Source organism: Haemaphysalis longicornis, unplaced genomic scaffold, assembly GCF_048455015.1.
Source record: "Haemaphysalis longicornis isolate Haplotype H1 unplaced genomic scaffold, Haemaphysalis longicornis Haplotype H1 scaffold_4, whole genome shotgun sequence".
Lineage (NCBI taxonomy): Eukaryota > Metazoa > Arthropoda > Arachnida > Ixodida > Ixodidae > Haemaphysalis > Haemaphysalis longicornis.
Window position 1 is genome coordinate 169,762,271 of NW_027526361.1, and position 18,988 is coordinate 169,781,258.

Consider the following 18,988-nt stretch of genomic DNA (forward strand, 5'->3'; position numbering starts at 1 on the left):
CAGGGCAGTGCCACGAATCCAACTGCCGCCCTTGTCCCTGCACTAAAAAATGCGACGGCTACCAAAACCGCGGCCTTTGTCGTCCTTTTGGACATTCGAAAGCCTTCAACTGCTTACCCCGCGAGGCTAATTCAATTCCCGAATTAAACACGTAGGCATACCAGATTTCACTGAAATTCCAAATCAAACAACTACCCGCTCTTCATTTAAAATGTGTGTTAGAAACAGGCGAGAAAATATTTCAAAGACAGGGATGAGGGGAGATTTGAACTAAGACACACTTTGGTGAGGCTGGGGCTCCTATATGTGCACTGTGCTATGAATGCGAATTCTACGTACGGAAAAATGTAAATTTGTGGACATCCTAGCAATATCGCGCAATGATGTTATAACAACACACCTGCAGTGATATCACAGGGATGTCCAGAAGCAGATGATCTCGGGTGAAACATTGTATGGATATCACATGAATATCCTGAAATGATATTGGATATTGTGACCATTTGTGGATATCCTATGGACTTTCTTCGTTTGCTGGGATAATGAGCGGTGCAAGGAGGAGCGCGTCAGTTTTGGGCTACGTGTGCTACGGCAAAATAATAGGTCACAGCAGTTGGGGGCCGCTCGTCTCTGCCGCTCCTCCAAGTTTTGCAGGGCCGACGCTTATACAAATATGGGCAGCCGTGTTTGCTTCAGGTCTGCTTCCTACAACACGAGTGCGAGACTCTCCACCACAATTTATGTGTGTCTCAAGTAATTATAAAACGCATGAATGAATGTGGATGGAGCTACGTCAAAGCTTCATCAGCACGAGCCGCCTCCACAGGCTCGGTACGCTGCAAGGCCCGAGAAGACTGGTACACCACATACCTCTTCAGGTGAGGTACGCCACAGGTCTCTTGAAGTCCGGTACGCCGCATACCTTCAGAGGACTGGTACGCCACGTGCCTCGTCAGGTTCGGTACGCCACAGGCCTCGAGAGCACTGGTTCGCCACATACCTCGCAGGTCTGGTACGCCGCACCCTTCCTCAGGTCCCGTACGCTATATGCCAACCTTTTCAGGGTGCTTGGTTACCTTTTGCTTCATTAGCAGCATGGCTCATTTACCGTACCGAGCTGTTAAGAACAGAAAATACTGTTTATTTTTGGCGGGTAATGTTTTGTCAAAAATGGACTAACGGTAGTATTCTCGCCATCAATGATAACTTACTGATGAAAGGGTTATTGAGTAAATATTTGGCATTGGTGTAGTAAATGCCACAGCTATACTGTCACCCAGGATATATATACTACACTAAGTATTAACAAAGTAATGTTCAAAACAGAAAAAAGGGCTATTTTTAGCAAGCACATTTGGAAAATGAGCTCTGCACTCAAAAGCATTGCATCATTTTTTTTATTCTGCTGCATTGCACAGATACAAGTGTGGTAAAATCATTTTTAAAATTTCAGTTGAAAATACACAGACAGACATGGGTTATGAAAGTTTTCGTCACATGACCTTGAGAAAAGCCTCATGAGGAAAACGTAAACCAAGCTTTCAAACCTATCAAAACATCTGCAAAACAACACACAGAACTAAAAGGCAGCATGTTCAGAGCTGGGTCCCTCGCGAGATGCATTAAAACCTTCTTTAGCTCGTGTAGCTCCTCTTCTTTCCTTCCTGACGTGTATTGTCACGTGGGTTGACTTGCGCTGCGCATTCTGGGTGCGCTCCTGATCTCTGGCGATGCACGCTTTGGTCGTGTAGCAAGTACCCTGCTTGCATGCAAGTCTTCCCGACTACTTCCAGGGTGCTAACACTGCAACAATAAAGTGTGCCACAGCATCATTGAAGGGAAACAGTAGTCGGGCAAGGTCACGTAGAGCTCCTTGGGAGCCTGCTTTCATGGGAGACCGTTGAAGCACTCATTTACATTTTGTGCGTTTCCATGCAGACACTTCAGGAGAAGTTCATTCCAATCAAAATAATTGTACACTGTCTGCACTGTGGTAACCACGTCGTTTCGAAGCACTTCTTTGTGCACATACTCTCTTTGGCTGAATGCTTTTACCCATCTGTACCCACACAGGCTTTGCAGTCCAAGTGGACACAGGCCGTCTCTCGGGAGGTTGTCTGTAGAGCTGCAGTGAAACAGGCTGTCTAGGATAGCTTGTTTTATTGCACAAAGGTGTCGCACACTAGCTCTTTCGGCAATGCCATCATAGTTTTGCATACAGTCGATGAGGGCATCTGTGAGCTTCCCCTTGCCTCGAAGTCCGCGCACTTTTTTCTTGAGTTTTCTCAGGCGGCAACCGACCCACTTTTGGGCATGCCAAATGCATTCAAGTATCTCGACAGTGTTCTTTACAAACATGTCTTTCACTTTTGCATGACTCTTAGTAACCCCATCACCGTAGTATTGCAGGTCCCTCAAGCTTATGAGTGTTTCCGACCTTTCAAATATTCGGTATAAACTCCCGTGCCATTATTGCCAACACTTCCCTCATGATTTGCTTGACAGGAAGAGTAATTTGCCTTCACGCCTGATACTCAGCAATTTCTGGGTTCAAATTGCTTTTTACTTTTCAAGCCCTCCATAAGCTAGAAAGGGCCTCAACATCAGTAACCTTTCTGTGTCAACAGAAATCGCAGATACACAGCCATTCAAAAACGAATGTCTACGCTTTTGCCATGTTCCTTCACCTGAAGCGGCGCTCGCGGCACTACCCACAATAGTACCAACTTCAGCAGCACCATGAATCATCGATTTGGACGCCACTGCTCTAACCGCAGCACAAAGCCGGGACGATTAATTGCCGTAGTCGGGTTTACAATAAGTCGGGTTTACAATAAGAAGAGGGAATAAGTGCTTGTGAGCAGGCGGCGCAGTCACTTCAAGGCGTACTCGGCAAAAAGAGCATTTTTCTAGACAATCTGGCGCAGAGAGGAGAGTAAGGGAATGCACCGTCCGCGGGAGCTCATAGCGCAGCGGTGCCATGAGGCTTCTCCTACCCAGTGAAACCATGTACCCCTGATACAGGGGGAAGTGTCTGTGGTAGTCAAAGCCCCACGGTTTCGAAAGAGCAGTCAAGTATCAACCCTAGTGCTTTAGACAATACAGAGAGGCACACGAGGCATGATGGTTTGCCTATAACGGCCTTGATGTACCAGAATGGTTTTATAATGATTGTGAGCTTGCTGTACGCGGTTGGCATAATAATTTCTACGAGTTCCTAACGTATCTCTAATTTAGTCCGCATACATTTATACCTAATGAAACAATATAGTTTTCTTCTGTTGTGTTGTTGTACAAGCTATGAATAATTTTTTGTTGCTCCAAGGGTAGGTTTGTTCACCTATGTACGATCAGGTATGTTTCAACAGTGTGGAGAAATTGTTTGACTGCCTTTTAATAGCAGTTTGAAGGATGCAGGCGCGGAGCGGATGCATCTTCCCACATACATTTTAAGTGTCGGCGTGATCAGTGCTTGGAGCAGCGGTGGACACAAGCCTAAATAAAGTGGCAAGCCGCGTACACGCTATGTCGGCTTCCTAGAAATCTGCGACCCAGACGTTCCGCAACTGTCACCCGGCTTGCGGCACGCTGACATGGAGACGTGCGAGTACCTCCAGCACCGGAAATCAAGCCACACAATATTCCATTTTGTTTTATCAATCTTGGGGCTTCCTTATCAATAACTACGTCACTATACAGCCGTTCAAGCCCTTCATTCCTCGTGAGGCATTTTATAGAGTTCTTCTGTGTCCTCACCCTACCACCGCTCAGCGCCACGCCTTTAGATTTCCTTTGGATATCCGTTCTTGCACACCATGTTATGGGTTGACCTCCCTGCACACGTAGATCACGATGTAGCATCCCGGCTTGCGTACAGTACGCTACCACATACGGTACCCTCCATGTCACCCAGCACGGTGACGTGTTCTACCACCGATGCGCACACCCTGGTCTGCATCTGATGCGCGGCAGCACCACGATCTGTGACAACACATCAACCCGACGATATTGCGCGCAGCCACCGACAACGGCACACCTCCCGCTTCTGCCACGCCACGCGAAGGCCCCGGTGAGCCAAGCAATATCTAGGCTGCGCCCTCACTTTCTCTTTGGTTGACAGCACAACCCCATCCTGACGACCTGTTCACCACAACGCTGCCATTTAGTTCTAGCATCTACGGCAGGTACTGCGGTCAACCGACAAGACACACTTCGATGCCCGCGCCATTGGTCGTCGCGACATTGCGTGTCCTGTCTACATGAAAACAAAGGAGCAGCATGAATCTTCTGATCCAGGCGTCCGCAGCTCCAACAACATTGTTGATGATGATGGTTTGATTTTATTGGCGCAAGGCCGACATGGGCAAAGAGCGCCAAACACAAAGTGATTTGATGAGGTGAGAACAAGAAATAAAATCGGTTAAAAGCTATGAGCACGGCTGGTGTAAAGGGCCAGGGTGAAGAACAAGAGTGGTTAAAAAAATAAATAAGGTGGCTGGTGTATAGGACCAGGGGTAAAACTATGGGTGGTATGAGATGAGTTGTAAAAAGTGAACTTCTGATAGGAACTGAAAGGTGCGTTGAACAGAAAACATGGCTTCGTCTCCTAAGAAGTATGACGGGTGTGGTGGAATATGTCGTGTGTGTAGTTGTGGGAAGTGTTTTCGTCGTGTAATGTCGAGTGCCTTACATTGTATGAGGATGTGGATCACGGATAGGGCCTCTCCGCACCTGCTGCACAGAGGTCTTGGAGACCCCGTGAGAAGGTGCGAGTGCGTTGCATGAGTGTGCCCTATCCGTAATCTAGCCAAGGCGACTTCAGTGTATCTATTACGTGTGTCGGTGGTGTATGGTCCCAAGTGTGGTTTTATTACGTGTAACTCGTTGTCTGTTTGTTCACTCCAGTGCGTTTGCCATGTTTTGCTAAGTTGTTGTCTGATGTGTGGTTTCACGTCGGTGTAGGGTAATGTGGTTATGTCTACTGTATTCGAGAGTGTAGCAGCAGCAGCCATTCGGTCCGCTGCTTCGTTCCCGGCTATACCACTGTGGCCAGGGACCCAGCAAAGAACCAGTTCAAATTTGCGTACATACACCGACATAATACCCTTGACTATTAGATTTACCACGTGATTTTTTGAAGACGTTGATGACGACAACTCCCGCACGACACTGAGGGAGTCTGTATATATAATGGATTGTGGGATGTGACTTTGAAGGATATGATTAACAACCAGAATTACACCATTAGCCTCTGCCGTAAAGATACTGGTATTACTGTTAAGAGTTCTAGTGACATTAAGGCCGGGCCCATGCGCCGCGCAGGACACAGAGGTGGCAGTTTTAGAGGCGTCCGTATAAAATGCAGAAAATTGATACTTCTGCTGCAAATACAAGAAGTGCTGCAGAATCGCACATGTGGGAGCTCGGTTTTTATCTACATGTGTGAAGGATGTGTCGCATGATACAGGGCGGAGATGCCATGGTGCTATAAAATCTGTTTGAGAACTTTGTATGGTGTCTAAAAAGGAGACAGAAAGCTCTGACGCTTCCTCTCTAACTCTGTAAGAGAAGGGCGCAGAGAACGATGGTCGGTTTAGGAGTAGTGGAGTCTGAGACGCCACATGCCAACCGGAGCCCCAGATGAAGCACTGGGTCCAGCATTTTGAGGGATGTCTTACTTGCTGACCCATAAACAACGCTTCCATAGTCTAATCGTGAACCTATCAGGCTGGTAAAAACACGTAAAAGAAGTTGTTTGTCAGCCCCATATGAAGAGTGGGAGAGAACCTTGAGTATATTCATGGCCTTTAAGCATTTATGTTTAAGTTGTTTTATGTGTTGAATGAACGAGAGCTTTTCGTCAAGGACTACACCTAAAAACTTGTGTTCATTTCTGACTGGAATTGAGACACCATTGAGTTTGATGTCTGGATCCGGCCGAATGCCACGCCTTTTCGAAAACAAAACACAAGTACACTTCACTGGATTAAATTTAAAACCGTTGCTATCTGCCCAGCCAGCTAGCTTGTTAACACCAAGCTGGACTTGGCGCTCGCAGATAGACAGGTTACAAGACTTAAAGGATAATTGCACGTCGTCTACATAGATTGAGCAGGAAATGGTTGGTGGCAGAGCCTTCCGAAGAGAGTTCATTTTTACAATAAACAACGTGCAACTCAAAACTCCACCTTGCGGAACACCGTTTTCCTGCACATGAACTCTAGAGAGTGCAGTTCCAACTCGTACGCGAAACGTTCTTTCAGAGAGGTAACTGGCAAGCGTGTTCCACATGTTACCCGACATGCCAAAGGACTTCAAGTCGCTAAGGATGCCGTACCGCCAATCAGTATCGTACGCCTTTTCAAGATCAAAGAAGACCGTCATGCAGTACTGCTTGTGGAGGAAAGCATCTTTGATATAAGACTCTAACGCAACGAGTTGATCGTTGGTAGATCGCCCCGCCCTAAAGCCCGCCTGGCAGCTCTCGAGAAGACCGTTGTACTCTAAGAAGTACACGAGTCTCCTGTTTATCATCTTCTCGAGGAGCTTGCACAGGCAGCTTGTCAGGGCAATGGGGCGATAACTGGCGGGAGAGGAAGGGTCCTTTCCTTCCTTCAGGAAAGCCACTACTATAGCCTCCCTCCAGGAGCGAGGAATGTGCCCCGAAAGCCATATGTTGTTGTATAGATGTAGGAGTGTTTCAAGAGTGTCTGGGTGTGGGTGTTGTATCATGGTGTATGTGATTTTGTCTGCACCTGTAGCTGAAGGCTTACATGTGCTCAGAGCAACCTTCAGCTCATGAATTGAAAAAGGAGAATTGTAAGAAGTGTGCGACTTGTTGTTATCACGCAGGGACTTCTTTTCTACAGATGTTTTGTGTTTCATGAAAGTGTTTGTGTAGTGTGCTGAACTGGACACGTGATCGAAGTGTTGTGCAAGTGTGTTAGCCTGGTCTTCCAGTGTGTCCCCTGTTGTACTAACCAGGGGCAGGCTGTGTGTCTGTTGTCCTTTTAGTTTTCGTATTCGTGTCCAGACTTTATGTGTGTCAGTGTACGAGTTGATGGAAGTGAGGAAGGTGCGCCAACTCTCCCTTTTCGCCTCACGACGCACTCGCTTTCCAAAAGCCTTTGCCCGTTTAAAAGAAATGATGTTATCTGACGTTGGGTACCGGTGAAGGACACCCCACGCCTTGTTCTGGGCCTCTTGCGCCCGCCTGCAGTCCTCGTTCCACCAGGGCCTCCTTGGGCTGCGGGACCCACTGGAGGCCTGGGGAATGGACTTTTCGGCGGCGTCGAGGATGTGCGCCGTGACGAGTTGGGCGGCTTCCTCCACGTGTAGGTGTTTTATGGTTGTGTGGTGTAGTTTAGATGTTTCTGTGAATGTACTCCAGTTTGCTTTGGATTCATTAAACCTGTTATGGGAAGATGGACTACTCGGGCCTATACCTATATACGTTAATGAAGTGGGGAAATGGTCACTACCATATGGGTCCGTGCCCACACCCCACTCAAGACATGGAAAGAGAACTGCGGAACCAATAGCCAAGTCAAGATGAGAGTATGTATTGTGTCCTAAGTTATGATATGTAGGCTGTTTTTTGTTGAAAAGGCATGCTCCGGAGGATGTAAGAAACTTCTCCAACAGGCGACCTCGGGCATCCGTTCTGGAGGAGCCCCAAAGAGAGTTGTGTGCATTAAGGTCGCCTGTTAGGATGTACGGTTCGGGTAGCTGGTCGACCAGCGCCTCGAAGTCAGAGCTCAAAAGTGTGACATCAGGAGGAATGTATATGGAGCATACCGTTATCAACCTATTAAAAATTATTGTGCGTATTGCTACAGCCTCAAGGACGGTGTTGAGAGCGACAGGGTGGCATGCTAGGGATTTCCGGGCTATTATGGCTACACCGCCCGAAGAGTGTGTGCAGCCATCCCTGTCCTTTCTGAAGACCATGTACCTATTTAAGAAATTTGTGTGCTTGGAATTCAAATGCGTCTCCTGAAGACACATCACACTTGGCTGATTAGCATGCAGTATTTCGTATACATCGTCAAGATTTTTAAGAAGGCCTCTACAGTTCCATTGAATTATGTTTTCTCTTCCCATTATTTAGTGTGAGAGCTACTGGAGTGTGTGTGTTTGTTTATGTATCGTCTTTCGGGGCTGTGACTCTCACCTTTTTTGGCTTGTCGGGAGGCTTTGGCGTCGGGACGCGTTCCTTGCGCTGCGTTGCAGGCAGGAACGGCCCGACATCCATCTCGTCGTCGGATGTCCGAGGGGTGCCCGACGGACCGGGCCCCCTGGACTTGGCCCCCCCTCGGGAGCCCTTCGTTTGAGCCGCCACCGCCGAGGGCGTCCGGGGCGCCAGAGGTGGCACAGGTGGTGCGGTGGCGGTGGGAACCGGTGCGGGGCCCGAGGTGTCCATCACCTCTGTACCCTCCAACGCACTGGAGGGCGGGGAGACAGAGGCGGGAGCGGCACCGGTCCCGAAGGAAGAGGTTGCCACCACAACCGCTGCTGCCTCAGCAAGCGGCGTGGTGGCGGGTTGGGCTGCCAGAGGCAACCCAGGGGGGGGCGGGCGAGGGACCAGGTCAGACTCGCTGAACTGGGTCCCTGTGGAAACGAGACGCCGCTCCGCCCCCCGGCGAGCCGCGTCGGCGTACCTCCCCAGGTAGAAAGAGGCGAACCTCTTTCGCGCCTCTGGGAAGGTGATGTTTTCAGTGACTTTGATGTTGATGATTTTCTTTTCTAGTTGAAATTTTTCGCACTTGCGGGAGTATGCCGCATGCGGCCCCCCGCAGTTTACACAAGTGAGAGTTTCGGCTGAGCAGTTCTCGCTCGGATGATCGTGCGCCGCGCACTTTGCACACGTCGTTCGGCCACGGCAAGAGTTCGTACCATGCCCGAACCGCTGGCACTTAAAACAGCGCCGCGGGTTCGGGATGTACGGACGGATGGAGCAACGGATAAAACCTGCATTTATGTATTGTGGAAGAATTGCGCGGTCGAAAGTCAAGATAATGTGTTTGGTGGGAATCTCCTTGTCGTCTCTGCGGATGGTGATGCGTCTCACGGCAGTGACGCCCTGATCCTTCAAGCCGGCAAGGAGATCCGCATCGGTTTCGTTCAGGAGGTCTGTCTCGGATATCACACCCTGCGAGCTGTTGAGGTTCCGATGGGGTGTGACCCGGATGTCAAGATCAGCCAGTCTAGTCTGAGCTAGAAGCTTTGCAGACTGCTGCTTGTCATTTATTTCAATTAAGAGTTCACCAGACCTTTGTTTTTTGCATTTATACGATTTTCCTACTATGGCTTCAAGATACTTGGCGATCAAGAAGACTGACTGAGATGCAAGAGGGTGGGTTGGATTGAGGGATTCCATCACAAGAAATCGAGAAAAATGGTCCGGTTCAGGAAAGGTTAACGACGGCAACGGAGGAAAGGATACTTCGGTGCGGCCCCTTTTCAGGGACCGATCACGGTTGGGGGGGGGTTTTAGACAATACCATAAAGCATAGTATAAAAGCAGGGAGACGGGGGTACTTTCTTCCACAACCTTACCCTGATAGCTGAGGTCCCGGAGCTCCCTGCCTGGTAAACAGACAGGGAGCCCATCCGCCGGAGCTTGACCTGGGCTCCGACGGCCACCGTTAGAAGTTTCTACCCTTCACCTTAAAAACACATCACCACGGTTGGATCCAGCTTATGTTTGGGGGCTCGGGGTCCGCGGTATCGCCAGTACCGTCACCAAGATTGCTCAAGGTGCCCCGTGCGGGGTCCAACAACATTGTGGAGTCAACTGCAGTGCTTTGTAGCGGCCTGCTTGAAAACCAGGACACATACAGGGTGTTATCCTCTGAACGAGTAATCCTGAGTGCCTTGCGCCGAACTTTTCAAGGGTACAGTAGTGCAGAACCTTGAAGATGCCAATCATCCACCTTCTCCCTATCAACCTGATGTACTTGCCTCTGCTCCTTCGACAACCGATACTGTTTCTTCTGGTCCTTGTCAGGCCAGCTATGTGCTAACGCCGAAACGCCCAGCACCTTGCGCCCAATATCATCACTCCACGTAAACCCAAACCTTGCACGACAGTGTGGACGTCAGAAGCTTTGTGGTGGCGACTTTTTGCCTGTCTTAATTCACAAAGATTCGTTCGAGTTCGAAAGGTATATATCGCTCATGTACTTGATTCGCGTTCCTTCACACAATAAAAGCAGCGTCTCTTCAAGCTGCCAGGATGGTCAATGGCGGAGCAGTAGTCCATCCTTAGACGAACGCGGCAGCAACTTCCCACTTACGCCAGAATGTGGTCGTGCTCTACATAACGACAAAGCTGTCTGCATGGCGGAGCTGTCCAACGCTTGTACACTGTGTACTTGAATGGGAACATCTTTGAGAGAAATCTGTCTGGTTGGGTTGTTTTAAACTTGAAGAGGCAAATACACCAACCAAGGGCGTTTAGTCAAAGCGGTCCCGACGTTTCGGAGCCAACTCGGCTCTTTCATCAGGGGTGACTGTGTACGACACGAAGCAGCGGTTATATACGTTGTCTTATTCTTTTTCTGTTTCTTCTTTTTTCTTACTGTAATCTTGCCCTTGAGTTTCGGAGGCCGTTTGCGTAGATGGTGGCAAGGGCTCCGAGGGATCTGTTCAAGCCTTGCCGGTTCCCTTGTATGTGCCAGGACTGAAGCAGTAATCTTTTTGAGTAATGGGTTTCGGTGTCAATCACCTCCGCGCAGTCAACGTTAATCCTGTGGTCAGCTTTTTCACAGTGCTCGCCAATGCACTGCGTTGAGTGTCGGATTTGCGAACGTCGTTTTTGTGTTGGCGGAGGCGTTCCGGGAAGCTTCTGGTCTCCCCAATGTAACTAGCGGGCCATTGTTCGCAAGCAATTTTGTAGATGACCCCTTGGGCTTACTCTTTGGCGGCCGCTCTTTAGGTCGAGGTAAGAGCCGTCCAAGAGTTGACACTGGCTTGTGGGAGACGACAATGCCTTGTCCGTGAAGAATGCGGGATAACATTTCACTTGTTCCTTTAACATAGGGGAGGGAGATACGGGTGGGTCGGCGTGCTGAGAGGGAGGGGGGGCAGACAGGGGAGACTGGAGAGGGGTTGTTGTCCAGCGGCGTCAGAGCAGAGGAATTTTTTTGGTTGCAGCCCGATTCAGGGAGACGGCGTTTGACGCGTCGTATGAAGTTTGTCGTGTATTCATTTTTCTTCAGGTCAGCGATTACGGCTTTTTCTTCTTTCTTCCGGTCCTCTTCTGTTGAGCATATAGTTCTGGCTCTAAGTAGGAGAGCTGAGACCACAGATGATTTGTGGGAATTTGGGTGGCAGAAATCGAATTGCACGTAGCGGCCGGTATGGGTGGGTTTCCTGTATACTGTGAAATTTAGTCCCTCTGGCTGTCTTTTTACCAAAGCGTCGAGGAATGGCAAGGTGCCGTTCGTTTCTTTTTCCGTGGTGAATTGGATGGCTGGATCAATCAAATTTAGCTGCGAAAGGAAGTTTTCTGCTGTGTTTTCTTTGATGACACAAAAGCAGTCGTCCACGTATCGGAGGAACACCTTGGGCTTTTCGGGGAAATTTTCCAGAGCGGTCCTTTTAATTTTTTCCATTACAAGATTCGCTGCGGTCACGGAAATAGCAGCCCCCATTGCAGTTCCACTTACTTGCCTGAAATACTCCTGCTTGTAGCAGAAGTATCTGCTTTGCTGGCAGAACCGCAGGAGCTGCGTTATCTCGACGACGGTGAGGCAGGTCCTGGAGCTCAGGCTGTCGTCGCTCTCGAGGCACTTGTGGTGGTTGCGACGGCCAGGGAAACAGGGACGCTGGTGAAAAGGGACACGACGTCAAAAGAGACGAGTGTGTCCCCATGGTCGATGGGCACTTCGGAAACAAGTTCGACGAAGTGGCCAGCGTTCTTGACGTGGGTGGACGTTTTGCCGACGAGAGGGGAGAGCACCTGGTGAAGGAAGTTGGACAGGGCTCGAAGTGTTGAAGTTGTGAAGTCCACAATAGGCCGGAGGGGCACATCTGGTTTATGAATTTTGGGTAGCCCATAACCAGGCGCTGAGCCATTCCGGCAGATCATTCGCAGATACAAGCTTCGGGAATCGGGGTACTTCTTAAAAATGTTAGCCAGGAGTTTGTTCAGCTCCCTTTGAAATTGTGGGGTTGGGTCCTTTTTCAGTTTCTCGTACGTTGAGCAATCGAATAGATCTTGAACTTTGCTTTTGTAGGCATGGCGGTCAAGCACGACGGCACAATTTCCTTTGTCAGCAGGGAGGACGACTACATTATCATCATTTCGTAGGCTACGGATGGCTGTGGCTTCATCTGGGTTTGCGTTCTGTTGGCGCTGTCGGGGAATGCTCGACAGAATGCCAACCACCTTCACTCTGACTTCCTCTCTGACGCCTGCCTCAAGACGCATGATCCCATTTTCGATGGAAGTAACCATTTTTTCCAAAGCGGGCCGTGTAGTCGTAACGTTAAAGCCATGACCTGAGTTGTCTCGATGACAAAATAACAACAAACCTGGCACGGTCAGCGGGTGTGGCCTCTTTTTTCTTCAGGCCTCAGCAGTAGGGGGGTTGCTCGCCTCTGCCGCTCCTCCAAGTTTTGCAGGGCCGACGCTTATATAGATGTGGCCAGCCGCTTTTGCTCCAGGTCTGCTTCCTACAACACCATTGCGAGACTCTCCACCACAATTTATGTGTGTCTCTTCAGTAGATTTAAAACACGTGTATGCACGTGGATGGCCCTACGTCAGTTTCAGCAGCACGAGCCGCCTCCACATCTCGGTATGCCGCAAGGCCCGAGAAGACTGGTATGCCACATACCTCTGCAGGTCTGGTACGCCAAACACCTTGTCAGGTACGGTACACCGCATGCCTCGACAGGACTGATCCGCCACATGCCTCATCAGGTTCGGTACACCGCAAGGCTTTAGAGGACTGGTACGCCACATGCCTCTGCAGGTCTGGTACGCCACACTCTTCCTCAGGTCTGGTACGCCGCATGCCTACCTTTTTAAGGTGCCTGGTTAATAAAAGTTTTTTTCTGATTATCAGCATCGCTCATTTACCGTACCGAGCTGTTATTGCAGAAAATACTGTTTATTTTGCGGGTAATGTTTTGTCAAAAATGGAGTAACAGTAGTATTTTCGCCAGCGGTGATAACATACTAATGAAAGGGTTATTGAGTAAGCATTTGGCATTGGTGTAGCTAAATGCTGCAGCTATGCTGTCACCCAGCATATATATATTACAACAAAAATATTAAAGTAACGTTCAAAAAACAGAAAAAAGAAAAAAAGTTTTTTTTTATCAAACACATTTCGAAACTGAGCTCTGAATTCAAAAGCATTGCATCATTTTGTTACTCTGGTGCATTGCACAGATACACGTCTTGAAAAATAATTTATAAAATTTCAGTTGAAAAAAGACAGCCAGACAAAGGTTATGAATTTTTCCGTCACATAACCTTGAGAAAGGTCTCGTGAGAAAAACATAAACAAGTTTTCAAACCCAGAAAAACATCTGCAAAACAACACACAGAACTAAAATGCACCAAGATCAGAGCTGGTTTCCTCGCGCGATGCATTAAAGCCTCCTTTAGCTCGTGTAGCTTCTCTTCTTTCCTTTCTGACTTGTTTTGTCACGTGGGTTGAATTACTCTGTACATTCTGGGACGCTGCTGATCTCTGGTGATGCACGTTTTTGTCATGTAGTAAATATCCTGCCTGCATGCAAGTCTTCCCGACTACTTCCAGTGTGCTAATAATGCAATAATAAAGTGTGCCACAGCATCAATGAAGGCAAAAGTAGTGCAGGCAAGGTCACGTAAACTCCTTGGGAGCCTGCTTTCAATTGGAGAACGTTGAAGCATTTCATGCAGACACTTCAGCAGAAGTTATTCCCAGCAGAAATCATTGTACACTGTTTGCACTGTGGTAACCACGTCGTTTGGAAGCCATTCTTTGTGCACGTACTCATCTTGTCTGAATGCTCTTACCCTATTGTACCCACAGAGGCTTTGCAGTCTAAGTGGACACAGGCCATCTCAAAGGTGGTTGTCTGTACAGCTGCATTCAAGCTCCCGCAGCCATTCGACGTGAATCCGGCGCTACCGCAAGAACAACGGAAAAAATTTTTGGCTTTGCTGCGTCGCTATAGCGAATGTTTTTCGTCGAGCGCAAAACTACGTCAGACCCCTCTAGCGAAGCACCGAATAATAACCGAAGATGGAGCCCGACCTACCCGACAGTCACCGTACCGCGTCTCTTCACACGAACGGGAAGCCATCCGGACTCAAGTCGACGACATGCTGAGCGATGACATTATACAGCCATCGAAAAGCCCCTGGGCTGCTCCCGTCGTACTCGTAAAGAAAAAAGACGGCACATTAAGGTTTTGCGTTGACTACCGGCGACTGAACAAAATCACGAAAAAGGACGTGTACCCCCTCCCCCGAATCGACGACGCCCTCGACCACCTCTGCCACGCGAAGTACTTCTCATCGATGGACCTGAAGACCGGCTACTGGCAAATTGAAGTGGACGAGACAGACCGAGAGAAGACTGCATTTATAACCCCAGACGGCCTATACGAGTTCAAGGTGATGCCGTTTGGGCTATGCACAGCACCAGCGACGTTTCAAAGAGTCATGGACACTGTGCTAGCTGGCCTTAAGTGGCACACCTGCCTCGTATACCTCGACGACGTAGTGGTATTCGCCCGGACTTTCGACGAACACCTTGCAAGGTTGGAGTCTGTACTCGAGGCCATTCGTACGTCGGGGTTGACGCTGAAGCCTGAAAAGTGCCGTTTCGCATACGGGGGACTCAAGTTCTTGGGCCACGTCGTCAACGCCGCGGGAGTCCTACCTGACCCGGCAAAAACTTCAGCCATTGCGAACTTCCCAAGGCCGAAAGACAAAGAATGGCGTGCGGAGATTTCTCGGGCTGTGCGCATACTACCGGCGCTTCGTCGCAAACTTCGCACGCCCTTGACGAAAAATAGCACCCCTTTCAGCTGGGAAAACGACCAAGAAAAAGCATTCGGCGAGCTGCAAAAACGCCTGAAAAGCCCGCCCGTGCTCGCTCATTTCGACGGAAATGCCGAAACGGAAATGCATACGGACGCCAGTGATATAGGCTTGGGTGCCGTCCTTGTCCAAAAGCAAAGCGGCTGCGAAAGGGTAATCGCCTATGCTAGCCGTGGTCTGTCGAAGGAGGAGAAAAACTATTCTGCCTCTGAGAAAGAGTGCCTGGCTATTATATGGGCGATTTCAAAATTTCGCCAATACGTGTATGGAAGGCCATTCAAGGTTGTAACAGACCACCATGCGCTGTGCTGGCTCGCCAATTTGAAGGACCCCTCTGGCCGTCTTGGGCGGTGGAGCTTGCGCCTGCAGGAGTTCGACGTTACAGTCGTTTATAAATCCGGCAGGAAACACTCCGACGCCGACTGCCTGTCCCGCGCCCCCGTCGACCCACCACCACAAGACTCTGATGAAGACAGCGCGTTCTTCGGGATTGTGACCGAGAGCGACCTAGCCGCCCAGCAGCGTGCCGACCCCGACTTACGCGTCATAATAAAGTACCTCGAGGGATGCAACGTTGCCGTTCCTAGGACCTTCAAACGCAGCTTACCAGCATTCAGCCAGAGAAACTCCGTCCTTGTGAAGAAGAATTTCAGCCCCGGAACAAGAGCGAATTACCTTCTCGTTATCCCCGCGGACCTTCGTAACGAAATTTTGGAAGCATGCCACGACGACCCGTCTTCCGGACATCTGGGCACAGCCCGCACTATTGGAAAAATCAAGGCGAGGTACTACTGGCCCGGCCTTACCTCCGACGTCACCCACTACGTCCGGAGCTGCCGTGACTGCCAGCGACGAAAAACGCCGCCGACAAGACCCGCCGGACTTTTGCAACCGATCGCCGTCCATTTCATTTCAACAGACCATTTCAACAGTTGGAATGGACGTTTTAGGCCCGTTCCCTACGTCACGATCACAGAACAAGTGGATTGTCGTAGCGACAGACTACATGACGCGCTACGCAGAGACCGCCGATCTTGCGAGGGGGACTGCACAAGAAGTGGCGAAGTTCTTTATAAGCCAAGTTGTGCTGCGACATGGAGCCCCGGAAGTCCTAATCACAGACCGCGGACCGGCATTTACTGCGGAGCTGATGCAAGGAGTATTACGCTACAGCAACACGGATCACCGAAGAACGACGGCGTACCACCCCCAAACGAACGGACTAACAGAACGTCTGAACAAGACAATCGCAGATATGCTGTCAATGTACGTTGACGTTGAACATAAGACTTGGGACGAAGTGCTCCCGTATGTCACGTTTGCGTACAACACGGCTATCCAGGAGACGACACAGCTGAGGCCGTTCGAGCTTGTCTACGGTAGAAGGCCGACTACGATGCTCGACGCCATGCTTCCGCACGTAGAAGACGACGACCTCAACGCCGACGTCCACGGATATCTTCAACGTGCGGAGGAGGCCCGTTAGCTCGCTCGAGTTCGTATAACGGACGAGCAGCTGGTGGATGCGGGCCGCTACAACCTCCGACGCCGAGACGCCGAGTACCAACCAGGGGATCGTGTGTAGGTTTGGACTCCCATCCGACGACGCGGACTCTGTGAGAAGCTCCTGCGACGGTATTTCGGACCCTACCAGATTCTACGACGTGTTGGCGAACTTACCTACGAAGTGATCCCCGATGGTGACTCCGGCACATCACGACGACGCACGCGACCTGAAGTCGTCCACGTGGTTCGCTTAAAACCTTTCTACGGACGATGACGAACATTTATTTTCATTTGTTCGGACTGTCGCTTACGTTAGCATCGGGTCGATGCACTCTTAGAGGGGGGGGTAATGCCGCGAGCCATACATTGGGTTTGTTTATTTGTGTTTTGCTTTTTCCGCCCGGCTGCGCCGGTCTGTGTTATCTCTGCGCCAAGGGAAGCGCGTGTTCCATTCTTTCTTCCTGTGCCGCATGTGTTATCTGTTGTGATAAGGAGAGCATTCCGATCTAACGTGAACAGCCCAGAATAATCTTCTTGGATCTACTATGTTCTCGATGCGAATCGACGTTTCGAGAACCACGCGCGCCAAAAGATAAAAAGCCTGCAGTGCGGACGCCGGGGCATTCGATTCGACGACACTCGCCTGTGCAAGTCACTTTGTTGACAGCACTTCGCTGCCTCTGTATTCTTTTGAGTTGTTAGGGGAGCACAACTTCGCTCCAATAAACGTGTTTCTCATTCAACACAATTGCATCGTCCTTGTCTTCGTGACAATATTAATGAAAGGGTTATTGAATAAGCATTTGGCATTGGTGTAGCTAAATGCTGCAGCTATGATGTCACCCAGCATATATATATATTACAATAAATATTAATAAATTAACGTTCAAAAACAGAAAAAAAGAAAAAAGTTTTTTTTTCATCCAACACATTTGGAAAATGAGCTCTGAATTCAAAAGCATTGCATCATTTTTTTATTTTGGTGCATTGCCCAGATTTTATTTATTTATTATAAAATATTTTATAAAATTTCAGTTGAAAATATACAGCCAGACATAGATTATGAAAGTTTCTGTCACATGACCTTTTGAAATGTCTCATGAGAAAAACGTGAACAAAGCTTTCAAACCTAGCAAAACATCTGCAACACAACACGCAGAAATTAAATGCACCATGTTCAGAGCTGGTTTCCTCGCGACATGCATTAAAGCCTTCTTTAGCTCGTGTAGCCGCCCTTCTTTCCTTTCTGACTTGTTTTGTCACGTGGGTTGAATTACTCTGTACATTCTGGAACGCTGCTGATCTCTGGTGATGCACGTTTTTGTCATGTAGTAAATACCCTGCCTGCATGCAAGTCTTCCCGACTACTTCCAGTGTGCTAATACTGCAATAATAAAGTATGCCACAGCATCAATGAAGGCAAAAATAGTGCAGGCAAGGTCACGTAAACTCCTTGGGAGCCTGCTTTCAATTGGAGAACGTTGAAGCATTTCATGCAGACACTTCAGCAGAAGTTATTCCCAACTGAAATCATTGTACACTGTTTGCACTGTGGTAACCACGTCGTTTGGAAGCCCTTCTTTGTGCGCGTACTCCTCTTGGCTGGATGCTCTCACCCTACTGTACACACACAGGCTTTGCAGTCTAAGTGGACATAGGCCATCTCAGAAGTGGTTGTCTGTAGAGCTGCAGTGAAACAGGCTGTCTAGGGTAGCTTGTTTCATTGCACAAAGATGTCGCACACTAGCTGTTATGGAAATGCCATATTAATTTTTCTTGCAATGGATGAGGGCATCTGTGAGCTTCCCTTCGCCTCGTAGTCCGCGCACTTTTTTCTTGAGGTTTCTCAGGCGGCAACCGACCCACTTTTGGGCATGCCAAATGCATTCAAGTATCTCGACAGTGTTCTTTACAAACATGTCTTTCACTTTTGCATGACTCTTAGTAACCCCATCACCATAGTATTGCAGGTCTCTCAAGCTTCTGGGTGTTTCCGACCTTTCAATTATTCGGTATAAATGACCATGCCCTTATTGCCGACACTTCTGTCATGATTTTCTTGGCAGGAAGAGTTATTTGCCTTCAACGCCTGATACTCAGCAATTTCTGGGTTCAAATTGCTTTTTGCTTTTCAAGCCCTGCATAAGCCAGAAAGTCCCTCAACATCAGTAACCTTTCCGTGTCGACAGAACTCGCAGATACACCGCCATTCAAAAACGAATGTGTACGCTTTTGCCCTGTTCCTTCACCTGAAGCGCCGCTCGCGGCAATCGCCACAACAGTACCAACTTCAGCAGCACCATGAATCATCGATTTGGACGCCACTTCTCTAACTGCAGCACAAAGCCGGGACGATATATTGCCGTAGTCGAGTTTACAAAAGGAAGAGGGAATAAGTGCTCTGTTAGCAGGCGGCGCAGTCACTATAAA

At 49.1% G+C, this 18,988-nt stretch overlaps 1 protein-coding gene across 1 annotated transcript; it reads right to left on the minus strand.

Moving 5' to 3' along the window:
* Positions 1–1,550: 1,550 nt before the first annotated feature.
* LOC144180094 (uncharacterized) lies at positions 1,551–11,657 on the minus strand. Its single transcript, XM_077708501.1, has 2 exons — positions 11,103–11,657; positions 1,551–1,559 (listed from the first exon to the last, which is right to left on the minus strand). Exons 1-2 carry the CDS (start codon positions 11,655–11,657, stop codon positions 1,551–1,553), a joined length of 564 nt encoding a protein of 187 aa, XP_077564627.1.
* Between the last annotated feature and the right edge of the window lie 7,331 nt (positions 11,658–18,988).

Bases quoted from the DNA above. Each gene is read 5' to 3' on its own strand.
- LOC144180094 (XM_077708501.1), bottom strand. From the start codon at position 11,657: ATGGGGGCTGCTATTTCCGTGACCGCAGCGAATCTTGTAATGGAAAAA.